Source organism: Peromyscus leucopus, chromosome 9 (assembly GCF_004664715.2).
Source record: "Peromyscus leucopus breed LL Stock chromosome 9, UCI_PerLeu_2.1, whole genome shotgun sequence".
In the NCBI taxonomy this organism is placed as follows: domain Eukaryota; kingdom Metazoa; phylum Chordata; class Mammalia; order Rodentia; family Cricetidae; genus Peromyscus; species Peromyscus leucopus.
In genome coordinates, this window is record NC_051070.1 from 72,206,043 (window position 1) to 72,224,901 (window position 18,859).

At 40.8% G+C, this 18,859-nt stretch overlaps 1 protein-coding gene across 1 annotated transcript in view; it reads left to right on the top strand.

The window, feature by feature from the left end:
• The window catches only part of Supt16h (SPT16 homolog, facilitates chromatin remodeling subunit), a 39,992-nt gene that overhangs the window by 8,947 nt on the left and 12,186 nt on the right, over positions 1-18,859 (top strand). The window contains exons 2-21 of the mRNA XM_028856100.2: positions 3,889-3,981; positions 5,150-5,320; positions 5,935-6,087; positions 6,560-6,706; positions 7,199-7,350; positions 8,253-8,425; positions 8,814-8,904; positions 10,421-10,494; positions 10,623-10,735; positions 11,988-12,053; positions 12,163-12,258; positions 12,465-12,580; positions 12,688-12,841; positions 13,972-14,099; positions 15,074-15,209; positions 15,299-15,425; positions 15,639-15,757; positions 16,515-16,640; positions 16,948-17,060; positions 17,635-17,710. Of these exons, the coding sequence (XP_028711933.1) occupies positions 3,889-3,981; positions 5,150-5,320; positions 5,935-6,087; positions 6,560-6,706; positions 7,199-7,350; positions 8,253-8,425; positions 8,814-8,904; positions 10,421-10,494; positions 10,623-10,735; positions 11,988-12,053; positions 12,163-12,258; positions 12,465-12,580; positions 12,688-12,841; positions 13,972-14,099; positions 15,074-15,209; positions 15,299-15,425; positions 15,639-15,757; positions 16,515-16,640; positions 16,948-17,060; positions 17,635-17,710 (2,424 nt within the window). The remainder of the gene's footprint in view (positions 1-3,888; positions 3,982-5,149; positions 5,321-5,934; positions 6,088-6,559; positions 6,707-7,198; positions 7,351-8,252; positions 8,426-8,813; positions 8,905-10,420; positions 10,495-10,622; positions 10,736-11,987; positions 12,054-12,162; positions 12,259-12,464; positions 12,581-12,687; positions 12,842-13,971; positions 14,100-15,073; positions 15,210-15,298; positions 15,426-15,638; positions 15,758-16,514; positions 16,641-16,947; positions 17,061-17,634; positions 17,711-18,859) is intronic.

An 18,859-nucleotide genomic window follows, 5' to 3' on the forward strand; every position in this document is an offset into this window, starting at 1 on the left:
CAGTTAGGATGCAATTATCAAAAATGCAACATACCAGCAACAATGGGAGGAACAGGAAGTCTCAGATACCGTTGGTGGGACTAAATGTGGCCATTATGCAGAATGGTATCAAAGATGTGCCATATGATACTGCTACCCCTCCTCTCGATGTGTCTGAAGGAAAGTAAAGCCGTGTGTCAGGAAGACACCTGCACTCAGGTTGGCTGCAGTATCGCTCACAACAGCCAGAATATGCAGTCAGCCTACTTATCTATCCAAAAGTGAATGCATAAGAAAAATATGGTGGGGCTGGAGAGATGGCTCAGAGGTTAAGAACACTGACTGCTCTTCCAGAGGTCCTGAGTTCAATTCCCAGCAACCACATGGTGGCTCACAACCATCTGTAATGAAGTCTAGTGCCCTCTTCTGGTGTGCAGGCATACATGCAGGCAGAACACTATATACATAATAAATAAATCTTTAGGGAAAAAAAAGAAAAATATGGTACATAAACAAATGGAATGTTACTTAAGACAAAATAAGCTGGTATGGCCACACACAATAACAGTTGCCAGAGGTAGGAAGATAGTAAGTTCAAGTCTAGCTTGAGCTACACAGCATGAGTGTGTCTTTAAATGAAAATAGAGGGCTAGAGAGATGGCTTGGTGATTAAGATTGCTTGCTGCTATTTCAGAGAATTTGAGTTTGCTTTCCAGCACCCAAATCAGACAGCTTACAACTATCTGTAACTAACTCCGGGAGATCTAAATGTTTTAAAAGAAAATAATTAAATTCTGCCACAGAATTATTTGATTTAACATTATGGTAAATGAAATAAGCTATACACAGATAACATACATGCATACTACATACAGAGGCTTAAAGGTCTACCTGAATGATGAATAGTGGCAACTTTTGGTTCAGAAAGGCAGAGGGATAAGGACAAAGGGAAGGTGGATAACGGGTACCAAAACACAGGAGGAATATGGTCTGGTGCCCTGCAATACGGTGGGATGTTAGTCAGAATACCTGTTCATATTTTAGGAAGATATAAAAAAGAGAAGAGGTTGAAAGCTCTTTGGGGAAGTCATAATTGTCATTCTTTTGTTACTGTGGAGCTTTCTAAGAGTGGATAGTAATCAGAAGATTCGTGCATCTCAGTGTCAAACTACAAAGCTATACAGTTCGATGTGATGCTGGACAAGAGAGCACAATTCAGTGAGCAACTGAACACAGACATGTGCAGAGAGTTCAGTAGGGGGTGGAAAGATAGCTCCATGATTTAGAGAACTGGCTTCTCTTGCAGATCTGTGTTCAGTTCCTAACACAACGTGGCAGCTCACAACACCCTGCTACTCCAGTTTAGGGGACCTGATAACCTTCTTTTCCTGCCTTCCATGGGCACCTGGTCACACCTGGTTCATGTACATAAATTCATTCAGTCATACAAACACTCAAATCTTTTTAAAAACATTTCAAAGTAAATAACATCTAAATGTAAGAACCAAAATTAAATGGGAAAACTTTTAAGTATGAAATTTTTTTTATGTGGGGGCAAGCGTAGTGTGCATGTCAAGAGGTCAAAGGACAATTTGTGAGTACTTGGTACACACATTGTACACATATGTGCATGCAGGCAAAACACTCATACACACAAATCTAAAAATCAAATATTAAGCCTTTGTAATTCAGTAACATAAATTGTGTAACAGCCGTGTGGCGGTTGCACATGCCTTAATCCCAGCACTCGGGAGGCAGAGCCAGGCAGAACTTTGTGAGTTTGAGGCCAGCCTGGTCTATGGAGCAAGATCCAGGACAGGCACCAAAACTACACACAGAAACCCTATCTCGAAAAACCAAAGACAATAAATAAATTGTGTAACAATCTAAATAATCCTTTCACCCAAGAAAGGTACAGTTATAAGATACATATCATTAACTAACAGGGAAAATCAAATCAACAACAGTAAGATACTAATTTATACTTAACAAAAAAGATAATGTGGGGTTGGGGATTTAGCTCAGTGGTAGAGCGCTCCTGGGTTCCATCCTCAGCTCAAAAAAAAAAAAAAATCTGTCTCAACCAAACAAAACAAAACAAAAAAATAATGTGTGCCACAGAGAAGGCTCAGTAAAGGTGCTCACCGCCAAGCCTAGCAATGTGAGTTCCATCCTCGGAGCCCATGCACTAGAAGGAGAGAACCCTTATACAGTCTAGTAAAAAACAAACTAATACAGTTACTAGAAAGCCATCGGGTAGTAACTTGGAGAGTTAGAGGTGGAGTTACCATATGACCAAGCAATTCCTCTCCCAAACATTTACTCAGGATAGCTGTGTGCACACAAAACGTTGTACATAAGTGGTTGTGGTAACATTATTTATACTAGCTCAAAAGTGGAAACAGTATGCAGAATGGCTCATCAGGTAAAGGTACTTGCTGCACAAGCCTGGAGATCTAAGTTCAGTTCCTGAATCAAACAGTGGACCACTCCTAAAAGTTGTCCTAATTCACATGCATCCTATGTGCACTCCAGCCCACACTTGTCACACACAATAACTAAAAAAATTAAAGTAGGAATTACCAAAATGTTAAAGCAACTAACTGCTGGTTGGTTAAATAAACTGAAGTATATCCACATAATGAAATATTTTTTTCTCTATTCATTGTTTTCTGTGCAAGCATGAGACCTAAGTTCAGATCCTTAGCACCCAGGTAAAAGCCAGTGTGTCTCTGTATCCCAGTACTGAGAACAGAGAGTTTAGATAGACAGCCAACCTGGCTGAATCATTGAGCTCCAGGTTCAGAGAGACCATAGCTCAAAGAATAAGGTTGCACACGAGGGAGGGAGAAGTAGAAGGATATCTGTAAGTTTGAGACCAACCTAGTGCACAAACTTGCAGGCCATGCCTTTAAATAGACTAAGGTTGAGAGCAGTTCAGGAAGACACTCGCCACCTCAATCTCTGGCTTCCACACGTGCCCATACACAGCAAAGTACTGATAATATTAAAACAGATGAACCGTGAAAGCATGTTAAGTGAAAGAAATCACACACACACTACATACTAATGATAGTACTATATGAAATGTCCAGAAAAGGCAAGTCATTAGAAACAGATTAGTAATTTCCAGAAGCTGGAGAGGAAGCAAAGAGAAGTGAAAATGAATGCTAATGAGTAAAATCTCTTTTGGAGGAGATGAAGGTGTTCTGAAGTTTGATGATGGTGATGTTTCCATATCTGAGTATGTGCTGAAAATGGGTGGCTTTTCTTTTGTGTGAATGTATTTCAAAGCAAAGTTTTTTTTTGGGTTTTTTTTTTTTTTGGTTTTTCGAGACAGGGTTTCTCTGTGTAGCTTTGCGCCTTTCCTGGGACTCACTTGGTAGCCCAGGCTGGCCTCGAACTCACAGAGATCCACCTGGCTCTGCCTCCCAAGTGCTGGGATTAAAGGCGTGCGCCACCACCGCCTGGCCAAAGCCAAGTTTTTAAAGAGGTAACTTAATAGTTGTTATCAAGCAAGCATGCATGTCAGATTTGTGACTTAGGAAAAATTGTACGTTAGGCAAATAGTGAAATCTGTATTTCTGTTACTGGTATGTAAAAAAATAAAAAGGTTCTGGGAAGATGCACTTTTTCTGCAGGCATGAGGACCTGACTTCAAATCCTCAGCACCCACATAAAAAGGTCATCATAGACATACATGCCTTTAACTTCAGCATTGGGGCACAGAGATAGGTGGATGCCAAGAGCTCGACGCATGGCCAGCCTAGTCAAATTGCAAATTTCTGGTTTAGTGAGAGACGCGGTTTCAAAACAATAAGACAGATCAATAGAAGACACCCCATATCCTGCTCTAGCCTTCAGGAACACATACACAAAGAAAGTAATTAAATTATTCTCTCTTTTCAGAAAGGAGAAGATGAATATGCCAGTATTGATGCCATTGTTGTATCTGTGGGTGTTGATGAAGAAATTGTGTATGCCAAGTCAACTGCCTTACAGGTAAGAGGCTTACAGCGTTTAGTTCCTGGATCTAGTATGTATCTCAGTATTAAAAGATGTGCTTAATATTTGGGAAGCTCTGTACTTGATCTCCAGCATTATCAGTTAGTCCCATCACCTGTGTTGAGGTTCTCAGTGGTACTAACTTACACGTCAGAGTCGATGTAGAATGTCTTCATTATCACATAAATTTCATTGACTTTAGCACTGAGTAGAATCTAAGGAAAAAAGGAGTTTGTGGATCAAATGTATTTAATTGCATGTAACAGTTTCCTGCTATTCCATTTTGTTCATGATAGGAAGTAGCTGCTAGAGCTTTGGTCGTTCTTTCTTTACTCTGAGCAGAAATACAGAGAAAGGAAAACTAACAACCTTCCTGTTTTAAAATGGCTTACTTGGAGTCTGACATGATACATGTACTCATTTCTTATTCACCAAGGTATAATCTATTAGCCAGCCATACTTACTGGCAGAAAGGGTCAGAAGTAGAGTCTTGCTGTGCATTCTGCCTTGATTTTAAATGAAGGAAGAACGACATGAATAGTTGTAGTCAGCTGCAGTCTCCAAGAAGATAAAATGCTCACTTTACTGGAGGTGTGCCTGTCTCTTATGCTGTGTGTTTCTGTTCTGAGCAGTGACAGGTAGCTCCCATAGCATAAGCTCTCTGGAGCTTAGCATTCATAAGGCTCTAGACACCCTTCATTGCCAGGGAAAAGTAAGTGAAACACAAATTGTCCAAATGATTTGATATTTTTTACAGTAATTTTTTGTTTTGTTTTGGGTTCGTTGTTTTTTGTTTGTTGATTTCAGAGAGACAAGGTTTTTTGGTGTAGCCCTGACTATCCTGGATCTCTCTCTGTAGACCTGGCTGGGCTCGAACTCACAGATAACTGCCTGCCTCTGCCTCTCAATGATTTGATGTTTTTAACTGTGAAATATTTTAAGCACATAAAAGAAGATGGAATCATATGTCTCATACCACACACACACACACACACACACACACACACCCATGTACCATTCAGCACCTATTATTCAACCCCTGATCCAGATATTTGTATCCACATCAAAGCTACTCCATCCCAGATCTTAAAGTTAACCTGGCTATCTTATTTTATCAATAATATGTTTATCTATAATACTTTTGTTGCTGTTGTTTTTTCCACAGACATGGCTCTTTGGTTATGAACTAACTGATACAATCATGGTCTTCTGTGATGACAAAATCATCTTCATGGCCAGCAAAAAAAAGGTGGAGTTTTTGAAACAGATTGCCAATACTAAAGGAAATGAGAATGCTAATGGAGCCCCTGCCATAACACTGCTCATCAGAGAGAAGGTTAGCACCGATAAATGTTGTTACAAATGTGGGGTAGAATGTTAAGCATTGAACACAAACAAGTGCCTTGGGGACTTTTAAAAAGCATGAAAGAAGGCCAGATATGGTGGAACACACCTCTAATCCCAACACTTGGGAGACCGAGACAGGCAAAACAAACAAACAAAAGATGAGAAAAGCTGTACCTCTAATCAGTTGGGTAAGAAGAAAAGAGCTCTGGAACTGTTAGCTTGGCAGCAGTGGACCAAGCTGTAGACTCTAGTCAGCAACACTAACTTGATTGACCACTTTCTGAGGATACTGTTTGTTTCCATTGCAATAACTAATTAGAGCTCATACCTTACAATCCTTAAGAAAGCTTAGATGTACTCATTTTTCAGAATTTTCTGAGTATTTGAGTTTTCAGCCTTTTCTAAAGCACGAGAATAGTCTTGTCAAAATACCCAAAGAAAATATCTGTCAGAATTGGCTATGTGATAATCTGCTCTGAAGAAATAGGTGTGGCTCAGAAAACATCCTTTCCGTGGTTTAGATTATTACTCTCTGCATGTTGCTAGGTAGAAAATAGAAGTCTAATTCTTCAATTAACATTTCCTTTCCTGTGGCATTGATAGAACGAAAGTAATAAAAGCAGCTTTGACAAAATGATTGAAGCCATTAAAGAAAGCAAGAATGGCAAGAAAATTGGAGTGTTCAGCAAAGACAAGTTCCCTGGAGAGTTCATGAAGAGCTGGAGTGACTGTCTCAACAAGGAGGGCTTTGACAAAGTAAGGGTCTTCGGGGAGTAGAACACTGAAAGGGAGACAGGAGGGGGAGTGGGCTTCCCATTTGGGAAAACCCATGTTCATTCACATTTCTGTTTCCCATGTCCTTTGGCTAAGTACTATTCCAGTTTAATTTTCATTCAGAAAATAAGGCATTCAGAAGCAGTGCAGCCACATTAGGTAACTCACATTAGATAGTTGAGAAAAACTTCTAATCCAGAAACAGTTTTGGGGTCATCTTTTCCCTGCCTTCCTGCCTTTCTTCCTTCAGCATTTACAGTCACCTTTAGAAGAATAAATTTTATGTTTTAAGTGGTACATTAGCTAAATGTCTCGTAGAATATACGTGTGTTCTAAGAGGGATTTGTTAAGTGTTTAGTCAGTTCTGGAAGAGACTGAGCACGCTGAGTAGATGGCATTGCTGCGCTTGTGTTGAGCAGTGGGGTTGCATTAGCGCTTCATACTCTGCCTGCAGGTAGACATCAGTGCTGTTGTGGCGTACACCATTGCTGTGAAGGAGGATGGTGAGCTCACCTTGATGAAGAAAGCAGCCAGCATCACCTCTGAGGTCTTCAACAAATTTTTCAAGGAGAGGGTCATGGAAATAGTGGATGCAGATGAGGTAATGGAAATTGTGTGGATGAAGCAGTACCAAGTCCCTGCTCAGCTTGTAGCACATTTTCAGTTTTTGTTTTGTTTTTTACTTTGTTTGAAGTTAGTAACTATGCTATCTCTCCTTCAAAGTAAGTAAACATGTACTATGTTTTATTGAAGCTGTAATTTTGCTGGAGAAACTTAGAAAGCTATGAATTCCATATAAGCTCCACATTTCTTTATTTTTTTTATTTTGTTTTATTTTATTTTATTTTATTTTGATTTTTCAAGACAGGGTTTCTCTGTGAAACAGTCCTGACTGTTCTAGAACTCACTCTGTAGACCAGGCTGGCCTCAAACTCACAGAGATCCACCTGCCTCTGCCTCTGCCTTCTGAGTGCTAGGATTAAAGGCGTGTGCTGCCGCCACCACACATGCCTTCACATGACACATTAAAAATCATGCACTTCTGAAGCATGCTACCCTTTAGTGAGTGTTACTGTATTTCTGCATACTGTAGAAAGTTCGACATAGCAAATTGGCGGAGTCTGTGGAAAAGGCCATCGAAGAGAAAAAATACCTAGCCGGGGCAGACCCTTCTACTGTGGAAATGTGTTACCCTCCTATCATTCAGAGTGGTGGCAACTATAATCTCAAATTCAGTGTAGTGAGGTAAGTATGGAAACTTCATAATATAATGACCAGAGCATTTTAACCTGTTGTTTACTTTTCCAAAAAGTCAAAAGAGACAGAATAACTAATCTGCTTTACATTTAATCTTACCATGTATTTATGTATTTCATTACTTCTTACATTAGCATTTGATAATAAACATTTTTTGTTCTAATTATTAAATATGCTAGAAAAGAGGACTGGAGAGATAGTTTAGTAGTTAAGAGCATGTATTGCTGCTATGTCTTGAGGACCAGAGTTGAAATACCACCACCCACATCAGACAGCTCACGAACACCTCTACCAGCTCCAAGGCTCAGGGGAGCCTTGTACCTCCTGTGTAGCTTTGAAGACTGTTCTGAACTCACTCTGTAGACCAGGCTGGCCTCAAACTCACAGAGATCCACCTGCCTCTGCCTCCTGAATGCTGGTATTAAAGGCATGTGCCACCACTGCCCAGCGCTTCTTTAATTTTAAGACATATTGTAAGAGCCAATAAGGGACTGGCTGGGGCTGTAACTCAGCAATAGAGCACTGGCTTAGGGATGTCCAAAGGCCTGAAATTTGAGTCCCAACACCACCAAACACAAATATACACAGAGACAAAAATTATAACTCAACAGTTCGTGGAAGACCAGAATGTAAGTAACTTCCTAACACCCATAATTTGTACTATCTTTACATTTTTATAATGCAATTATCATCTCTCTCTGAATTTTTATCCTAAAAGTTTTGCTCATTTATCTTTACTTTAAGTGATATGTTTAGGAGTGGGGGGAGTTTACATCTTTATTCCTTTGGAATTTGGGATGTATCAAGGACAAGCAGTGATTGTGGATGTCATGTGCCAGTGATACTTTGCTGGATTTGGTGATAAAATGCTTTCTTTCTTTGGCCTCTAGTGATAAAAATCATATGCATTTTGGGGCCATTACATGCGCCATGGGCATTCGCTTCAAATCTTACTGCTCCAACCTTGTTCGCACCTTGATGGTTGACCCTACTCAGGAAGTTCAAGAAAACTACAACTTTTTACTCCAGCTTCAAGAGGAGTTGCTAAAGGAGTTAAGACATGGTAAGATTCCAAAGAAAAGAAGGTTTGGGTCCTGATACTGGTGTGTCATGGTCCCCCTTAGTTAGTGATTCTGAGAGATGATTTTCACGGCTGAGGATGTAGCTTGGGGATCAAGAGCACTTGCCTAGCACTTGCAGGGCCTGGATTTCATCCCTACTAACACCAAGGAGACCAGCTGTAGTCCCCAGTACCACAGAAGAAACAAATGGTTATGTGTTTTCTTTTTAAAAATTCGCATTCCTAATTCCCTTCATGGCAGATACTCCTCTTTTCACACTTTGAGAAATGCTACTTTAAGGGATGTGTATGTAAAAGCAGCTTAATTACATGATGTCGTTTTGTTGTTGTCCTCTGAAAAATACTTGATGTCTCTTTTCTATCTTACTAGGTGTGAAGATATGTGATGTGTATAACTCTGTCATGGATGTGGTTAAGAAACAGAAGCCAGAACTGCTGAACAAAATTACGAAAAACCTAGGGTGTGTTGCAGTGTGTTGTGCCTCTTGACTCAGTTTCATGACTAGCATTCAATCTGTATTATTTTACTGGTTTCGCCAATATTTGGGAGTGTTTGATTTTTGTGTTTTGAGATGGGGTTTTCTGCAATAACTCAGGCTGACCTCCCAACTCTATATAGCCCATACTGACCTTGAATTTCAGACCCTTCTGCCAGCCTGAGTTACACAAAACTTGTCATGTACTGAGATTGCAGGCACGTGCCATCCCAATTGTCTCGCCAGTATCTTGCACTAATGTGTTTATGTGTGCCAAACAAATGTTACTAGAGAGAGAAAACAATTAATGGCTCCAGGATGTCCTGCTGTATTTATCTTGAATTTAATACAGTGTTTGTCAAAATATGTATTTTACCATTGAACAATGAGTCAGAAATGCTGGATAAAATGTTACAGAGAACTCATAGGGAACAAGTTCTAGGGACTCTCCTTACTGTTTGGTTTCGTTCTGGACTTAGGATCATAACAAGTCCTATTATTTTTGTTAGCAATATTCTACTGAAAAACTGCCTCTCAGTTTAGTCTCTTCTATATTATTTATAGAAAAACTCCCAATTTGATTTCATGGTATAGTAAATTTTAATTTTACTTTAAAAGCTAAAAATACTAGTGTATGCTTTTGGTTTTTTTGGTTTTTTGAGACAGGGTTTCTCTGTGTAGCTTTGCGCCTTTCCTGGATCTCACTCAGTAGCCCAGGCTGGCCTCGAACTCACAGAAATCCACCTGGCTCTACCTTCCAAGTGCTGGGTAAAGGCATGTGCCACCGCTGCCCGGCTACTAGTGTATGTTAATATTAAATCTTTATAAATGTTTCATGAAGTGATTGGGGAGCTTTTGAGAATTTTTTTCACATTGATTTGTGTATTGTGGAGGAGAACGTGGGTGTGCAGTGGTTGCATGTGGAGGTCAGAGGACAAATCTTGAAGCAGGTCTTTCCTCAGCGTGGTGCACACTTACCAATACACCATCTCACTGGGCCTGGGAGTTTTTTGTTTGTTTGTTTTTGTTTTTGTTTTGTTTTTCGAGACAGGGTTTCTCAGTGTAGCTTTGCGCCTTTCCTGGGACTCATTTGGTAGCCCAGGCTGGCCTGGAACTCACAGAGATCCGCCTGGCTCTGCCTCCCAAGTGCTGGGATTAAAGGCGTGCGCCACCACTGCCCGGCTGAGTTATTTTTTAATATGGGACCATATAACATTTAAAGGCCTAAAACTTTTCTTTGTATTTTTCTTTTCTTTTTTGCTTTGTTTTATTAGACCAATCTGTAGCCCAGACTAACCTTGAAACCATGGTGATTGATGTTCCTACCTCAGCATCCTGTTTGGACCATGAGCCATGACTTACACACACACTTCTTTTTGATAGATTATGAAGGGCAAATCTCTTCCCTATGTTGGCCTGCTTTATCTGAAAGTTGTAATCACAGTTTGGCTCTTTTACTGATGTTTTAACCTGCTGCTTGTATTTCTCTTTCTGTTTTCAGATTTGGGATGGGAATTGAATTCCGTGAAGGCTCTCTAGTAATCAATAGTAAAAATCAGTATAAGCTAAAGAAAGGTAATTTTCATATGCATGCAATAAGAAAATAATTTTTTGAGTGATGCCCTGTCATTCCTTTTCTGTATAAATCTTTCTTTTCTGCACCCTTCTGTAGCTACTAACTGGTTGCCATTTTATTATTTTAGGAATGGTTTTCAGCATCAACCTGGGATTTTCAGACCTGACCAACAAAGATGGGAAAAAACCAGAAGAGAAAACCTATGCCCTGTTCATTGGTGACACCGTGCTTGTAGATGAGGTGTGCTACCTCTTTTTTTTTCTTTTTTTTTTTTTAAGATTTATTTATTTACTATGTATACAGCATGTATGACTTTATGTCAGAAGAGGGCACCAGATCTCATTACAGATGGTTGTGAGCCACCATGTGGTTCCTGGGAATTGAACTCAGGACCTCTGGAAGAACAGTCAGTGCTCTTAACCTCTGAGCCATCTCTCCAGCCCGGTGTGCTACCTCTTGAACTTTCAGTGTTGGTGAACTAATCTTTGAAGTCTGGTGCTTGTGGTCTTTATTAATGGTTGCTAACTAGTGAAGTCCATTACCTAGACTAGATAGACCGGTTAGAAATAAAGACTCTCTCTGGGCAGGCCATGAATACTTTAAATCAGGAACTAATTCTAATATTTCATGTTCATTTGTATGTGTGTATGTGACTTTGAATGTTTGCATATATGTATGTACAAATGGACCCACAGAGACCAGAAAGGGGCATTGGGTATCCTCACCATTCCCTGTGTATTCCTTTGAGGCAGTGTTTCTCCCTGAATCTAGAACTCAAGTTTTGGTGGTGAGGCTTAGTAACAAAAATTCCCTGGAATCCTCCCATCTCACTCAGAGCTGGGGTTACAGCTGTGTATGATCACACCCAGCTTTTTTGTGGGTTCCTCATTAGTAAGTGTTCTCTTCCCGTGGCTAGCCATCTCCTTGATCCCAGAATTGATTTTCGGTTTGTTTGTTTTTCAAGTGTGTGTATGTATATGAGTGCCTATGGAGGCCAGAGGCCTTTGAACCCCTGAAGCTGGAGTTGCAGGCAGTTGTGGGTTGCCCCACATGTGTGCTGAGAACTGAGTTCAGGTCTTTCCTATGTAATAACAATATGTACTCTTAGCCACTGAGCCATCTCTCCAGTCCAGAATTGGTTTTAAGTGATGATAGTTTGTTCCATTGTTTGAACTAGAAGCTAAGAACCTATGTGTATGATCACATCCTTTGATCTTTGTAATATCTGTGTAAAGAAGGCAGTTTTATTATTCCCATATACAAATAAAGAGGCTTAAAAAAAGAAAACACAAATGCTACAGAGCTAGGTAAAGCCAGATTTCAAGTAAACCATTGCTCAAATTGTATGTTCTAAAGAGAAACTGGGAGAGTAAAAACAATTTTTTTTAAGCATTTTAGAATCTGGAAAGTTCATGATATTGCCCAGATACATGGTAAGCTAAAAGCAAGTGTTCACTTCAAGTTGAAGGTCTAAATTCTCTTTTTGTTCTAGGATGGCCCAGCCACTGTTCTTACTTCTGTAAAAAAGAAAGTAAAGAATGTGGGGATTTTCCTAAAGGTGAGAAAGCTCTAAGTGCTTGTTATAGGAATCTGAGTACAGTGGGAAAGTTAAGCAACTTTGGTTTTTTTAAAAAAACAGTAAACGGTGTTATACTTTATTCCCACAGAATGAGGATGATGAGGAGGAGGAGGAAGAGAAAGATGAGGCAGAGGACCTTTTGGGAAGAGGCTCTAGGGCAGCGTTACTGACAGAAAGAACCCGGGTAAGTTGACTGCTGGAAACCAGATGGGCCTTCCCATGCTAATTAATCTGTAATCCCAACACTCAAGAGGCTGAGGCAGAGAAGGACCAGTTTCAATCCTGCTAGGGCCACACAATGCTAACCACAGAGGTGTCAGGAGACTGACAAAACAGTGGTGTCCTGTCAAGTGCTCCACGTGTCCTGTGACTTGATTCTCACTTTGCTAGAATGAAATGACCGCAGAAGAGAAGCGGAGAGCACATCAGAAGGAACTGGCAGCCCAGCTCAACGAGGAAGCCAAGAGGAGGCTGACGGAGCAGAAAGGAGAACAGCAGATTCAGAAGTAGGAATCCACACTGAGTGAGACTGTTGTCTGGAGAGCTGTGACTGTAGAGATCGCTCAGTTACCTTTTTTGTTTTTTGTTTTTTGTTTTTTTAACGCCACTCCAGAGCTCGCAAATCTAATGTGTCCTACAAAAACCCATCTCTGATGCCTAAGGAACCACATATTCGGGAAATGAAGATCTACATTGATAAAAAATATGAGACTGTGATAATGCCCGTATTTGGCATTGCCACACCCTTCCATATTGCCACAATCAAGGTACCAGTCACCTTTCAAGTTTCTAAGATTCCAGTTGTATGTATTTACTTTACTAATTTCTGCTCTCCTCCCGTTCTGAACTTCATCCTACACTTCATTGGGCTGTTTTCTGCCTCTCCTTTATCTCCTGCTCTTTTTCCTTTCCAGTTTTCACTTTGTAGGAAATTAAATTAGTCTAGAGAGATAGTTTGCCAGTTACTTGCTTTTATTAATTTGTGTTGTATATGTGTATGTTTTTGTGGGGGCATATAGGTGCATGTGCCATAGGTCAGTGTCAAGTGTCTTAACTGCATAGCTCTCTCTACCTTATGTTTTGAGACAGGGTCTTTTTCATTGAGCTCTAAGTTGGATGATTGGCTGAAGTAGCTGGCCACCAAGCTCTGGAAACCCACCTGTCTCTGCCTGCCCTTAGCCCTAGGATTATAGCTGTCCATACCACACTTGGATTTTATGTGGGTGCTGGGGATCCAAACCTGGGTCATCGTGTTTGTGCGGCAAGCACTTACCACCTGAGCATCTCCTGTAGCCCCTAGAATTTGTGTGTTTCTTTGATTTGTAACCATTGTTTAACATTAAAATGTATCCCTGTTATAAGATACGTTTATAATTAGGTTGTTTTTTGTTTTTGTTTTTGTTTTTTTAAGATTTATTTATTTATTATGTATACAGTATTCTGCCTGCATGTATCCCTGCAGGCCAGAAGAGGGTGCCAGGTCTCATTACAGATGGTTGTGAGCCACCATGTGGGTGCTGGGAATTGAACTCAGGACCTTTGGAAGAACAAGCAGTGCTCTTAACCTCTGAGCCATCTCTCCAGCCCCCATAATTAGGTTATTTATTTACTCACCTATTTATTTATTTTTGAGAGGCAGTCACTTAATCATGTGAAAAACACTGCTTAATGTGCCTGTCTCAATTTTGGTTCCATTTCATAGGTTTGACTCAAAAGAGCAGCAAAATTCAGACTTTTTCTTCTGCAGCTAGGAATTGAACCAAGACCATGTACACTTTAGATAAATGCTCTGCCACTGAGCTTCATTCTCAGCCCCTTATACTCTTCACTGCTAATGTCAATTTAACCTCTCTATAGTCTGGTAACAAACCTAACTTTTCTCTCTTTCTTTGAACAGAACATAAGTATGTCTGTGGAAGGAGATTACACTTACTTGCGAATCAACTTCTACTGTCCAGGCAGTGCTCTGGGCAGGAATGAGGGCAACATCTTTCCTAACCCTGAAGCCACTTTTGTCAAGGAAATGTGAGTCCCCAGCAAACAACTGTCCCCATCCCTTGCCGGTGGAGCACTGATCTCAGGTGTTCATTGTTTGCTGCATCTTTCCTAAGAAGCCACTGCAAGCCCTGGTGGTACTTGTTTAGGTTTACATGATAACTTTGTAAAAGTTTAAGTATGGATCCTAGTTTAGAATCCTCATAAGCAATTTTATATTCACGTTACACATTTTGCAGTGAATCCTCAAGTAAAAAATATGTGTGGGCCAGCTATGGTGCTCCAGTACAGCTTGAAACCCACATTCAAGAGGACCTGCCTCAAAAAAACCAATGAAAGAGGAAGAAGAAAGTGTGCTACATTAAATCTGTTTTCTGTTCCTTCGTGGAGTGGGATGGAATATTAGGAGATACTATGTCAAATTTGAAAAAATATCAATGTGATTTCCCTTCACCAGTGCATTAGCTATTGATATTTTCCATTTTAAAGACTTTCCTGATTTCCAGCTATTCTCATATTTAGTGGTAGTTTTTTTGTTTGTTTGTTTGTTAATAAAAAAAACATTAAGCCATCTGGGCATGTTGGGAGCGGGGAGGTGCAGCTGGAGGATCAGGAGTTCAAGGCCAGCCTTTGAACATAACAAGATCAAAGCCAGCTATATGAAATTGTCTTTTAAAAGATTGTCTTAGAGAGAGAGTTGGTAGAGTGGTTGTCATGCAAGCCTAAGGACCTTCGTTCAGATCTCCCAGGACCCACGTACTAAACACCAAAAGAACAGGTGCAGCAGCTTGCGTCTAGTTCCAGGTCTTGCTAACCAGCCCATCTATAGGGATCTCTCAAAAAGGTAGAGAGGTTAAGAAGGACATTCAGTGTTGACCTCTGGCTTCCACACAAGCACACACATCAGCATGTACACACAATAGAAAGATTAACCGCTTACAGATTATAGTGTTGGGTTCAGGTCGCCTATCCTAATATCTATAAAAATGGTCCTTCTTCTGTAGTACATACCGAGCTTCAAATATGAAAGCACCTGGAGAACAGACTGTACCAGCCTTAAATCTTCAGAATGCGTTCCGAATTATAAAAGAAGTACAAAAACGTTACAAGACCCGAGAAGCTGAAGAGAAAGAAAAAGAGGTGAGCCTGAACACAAGCACCTGCATGCAGATGTTTGGGAGTCCATGTGAGGATGCATACACACTCACAGACTGTTCTGTAACACTTAGGGAATTGTGAAACAAGATTCACTGGTGATCAATCTAAACCGGAGTAACCCAAAACTGAAAGATCTGTACATTCGTCCAAACATTGCTCAAAAGAGAATGCAAGGCTCACTGGAGGCTCACGTCAATGGTATGTATGAATGACCTCTCATGTGCCAGGACTATAGCTTCAGAGAATACAGGATGCCAGAGAAGTGCTGGGAGGAACCCACATTACAAGACAGCCAGGATGAATGGGAGCTTGATCTGTGGTGCTTCCTCTGACCTTGTTCAACTAAGTTCCCTGTCTTTGACCTAACCTAAGATACTACTTGACACGTGGTGACCTCGTTCTTTGTCCCAGGTTTCCGCTTCACGTCTGTTCGAGGAGACAAAGTGGATATTCTGTACAATAATATTAAGCACGCTTTGTTCCAGCCCTGTGACGGGGAGATGATTATTGTCTTGCACTTTCACCTCAAGGTACACTCTTCTACCTAAGCTAGCTGTGATTAAAGCTCTCAGCAAAAGCTTAATATTATTTTGGTTTTTTTTTTTTTTAAGTTTTTTATTTATTTTATGTATATATGAGTGCTCTATCTGCTTGTATAACCTTATGCCAGAAAAGGGCATTAGATCCCACTATAGATGGTTGTGAGCCACCATGTGGTTGATGGGAATTGAACTCAGGACCTCTGGAAGAGCAGCCAGTGCTCTTAACCTCTGAGCCATATCTCCAACCCTTCTTTTGTTTTTTTGAGACAGGGTTTCTCTGTGTAGCTTTGCACCTTTCCTGGAACTCACTTTGGAAACCAGGCTGGCCTCGAACTCACAGAGATGCGCCTGCCTCTGCCTCCCAAGTGCTGGGATTAAAGGCATGCGCCACCACCGCCCGGCTTAATATTCTTTTATTACATAAAATCATAATCATTAAAGAGGTTTTAATAACCAGCAGGAGTGAGCATGCCTGTAATTTCAGCACTCAGGAGGCAGAGGCAGGCAGATCTCTGAGTTCAAAGCCAGCCTGGTCTACAGACAGCCAGGGCTATTACACAAAGAAACAATGTCTCAAATCAAAAGGGGGATGGGAGGCTTTAATAATATGTTTATAAAGTACAGTGGCCCAGTGACTTTGATTAGGGTTTTGTTTCTGTGTTTTGTTTCTTAAAGCATCTTGTCTTTTTGTAGATTGGGTGGCCTAAGTCTTCTAATTTTCCTGTTCTCTGTGGTTTATCATTAGAATGCCATCATGTTTGGGAAGAAACGACACACAGATGTACAGTTCTACACAGAAGTTGGAGAGATCACTACGGATTTGGGGAAACATCAACACATGCATGACCGAGATGACCTCTATGCCGAGCAGGTCTGAGGAATTCAGAATCATATTTACAGAATAGTAGAGTGGGGTTAAGTATGAGCTGAGGGATGTATTCTATGCTCCTAAGTAGGTACCAAATAACTTCAGTATCTGTTCTGGTGATTCAGTGTAATGACTTATGAACTAAGCATAGGCCAGACAGTCAGCTCTATAGTTTATGGTTTGAGCCTTAAACGCGATCAAGTGTCAGAGTGAGGAAAATTAAAACTACAAAAGAAGTTTGAGCTTTTTAAGGGGAAATACTGTTAACAAGTCATGTGATGACTATGAATAATACTCTTTTCCTCCACAGATGGAACGAGAAATGAGACACAAACTGAAGACAGCCTTTAAGAATTTCATTGAAAAAGTAGAGGCTCTAACAAAGGAGGAGCTGGAGTTTGAAGTACCGTTTAGGGACCTGGGGTAATACACTTCCTCTTCCTCTTGTCTTATCCTGAAAGCTCATGGGTCTAGGTTTTAGGGAAAGGGTTATTGTTTCTTTAATAATTTAACATCACATATATTCTTTCTTCCTATAACTGATAATCATTGAGATAACAACTCAAAGATTGTAAGGATTTGGGACTAGAGAGATGGTTTCAGGAGGACCTGGTACCTCTGACCTCTGGGCACCTGCACTCATGTGCACATATCCACATGCGAGCACACATGTACAAGTAATTTTTTTTAAAGTAGATAACATATATTTTTTAAATCTTTTTTTGTTTGTTTTGGTTTTTTGAGACAGGGTTTCTCTATGTAGCTTTGGAGCCTGTCCTGGAACTCACTTGGTAGCCCAGGCTGGCCTTGAACTCACAGAGATCCGCCTGGCTCTGCCTCCTGAGTGCTGGGATTAAAGACGTGTGCTCATTTTTAAAATCTTAAGGTTTTACATGAGTGATTTCCTTGGGAGCCGTTTGGCCAGGGGAAGATGCTTGTTTTATGCCAACAGCAGTCTCTGGTGTAGTAAGTGGACTGTTTGTTTCCTTTCCTTCAGGTTTAACGGGGCTCCCTACAGGAGTACCTGTCTCCTTCAGCCCACTAGCAGTGCACTGGTAAATGCTACAGAGTGGGTGAGTATTCTTGCATCCCTTCATTGTTGCTTTTGATTTTCTGGTCCTTTCCTTTTCACTTTTCTTCCTTCCCCACTTGTAGCTTGAGTTTTTCTGCCTTGCCTACAGTCAGGACAAATCTCTGCCACCCGCCAGTCCCACAGCCGCTCAGACCCAACCAAGTAAACACAGAGACTTATTTTGCTTTCAAACTGTATGGCCGTGGCAGGCTTCTTGCTAACTGTTCCTTTATCTTAAATTAATCCATTTCTACAAATCTATACCTCGCCACGTGGCTGGTGGCTTATCGGCGTCTTCACAGGCTGCTGGTCATGGCGGCTGCTGCAGTGTCTCTGGTCATTGCGGCGGCTGCAGCAGCGTCTCTTTCTGCCTTTGTCCTTTTATTTCTCCTCTCTGCTAGTCCCGCCTATCTTTCCTGCCTAGCCACGGCCAATCAGGTTTTATTTATTAACCAATCAGAACAACTTGACATACAGACCATCCCCCAGCACAGCCAAGTGCAGACCATCTCAAACACCTGCACTCAGGCCCATGGTCCTAATCATCCTCTATACGGACCTGCTGGGTAACGCCACAAGGAACCCAAGAAGGGCTCCCACAGGACATACAAATCATCCCACAGCACTTCCCCTTTTCTTTTTTTTAAAAAGGAAGGTTTTAACTTTTATACATCTCCAAAGCCAGCTTGGTATATTTGGGAATTTGGGCGTAGCTTCTCTTAACTACTTCCTGCTGGAGGGGGGCGCTGTATCTTATGGGGACGCAAAGAATATGTAAGGATCATGGAGTAGTCCGTGAGGCTGTATTGTCTGAGCCAGTTGCCTTGAAACAATTCTGGATGTTGAATCATCTGGGCCATGGTGTCATCAGAGACCTTCAGGGGGTCTTGGCTGGTCAAACCTGATGTGTCTTAATCTGGAACAAATCCATAGCCTCTGGCTTTCTGTGGAAACAAAAGCAGAGTCTCCTTTCCAAAGTAACACATCCTTATATCCAAATTTTAAAGTCAAAGTATCTTTAATATATACATATTGGTTTAACTCAACATCTTTTACGATCAAATGTTTTTCTGCAGTTAAAAATCCCAAAGACAATATAATCCAAACTCTCTGTGTGATATCCATCTTTACATGGCTTATTTTTTATATT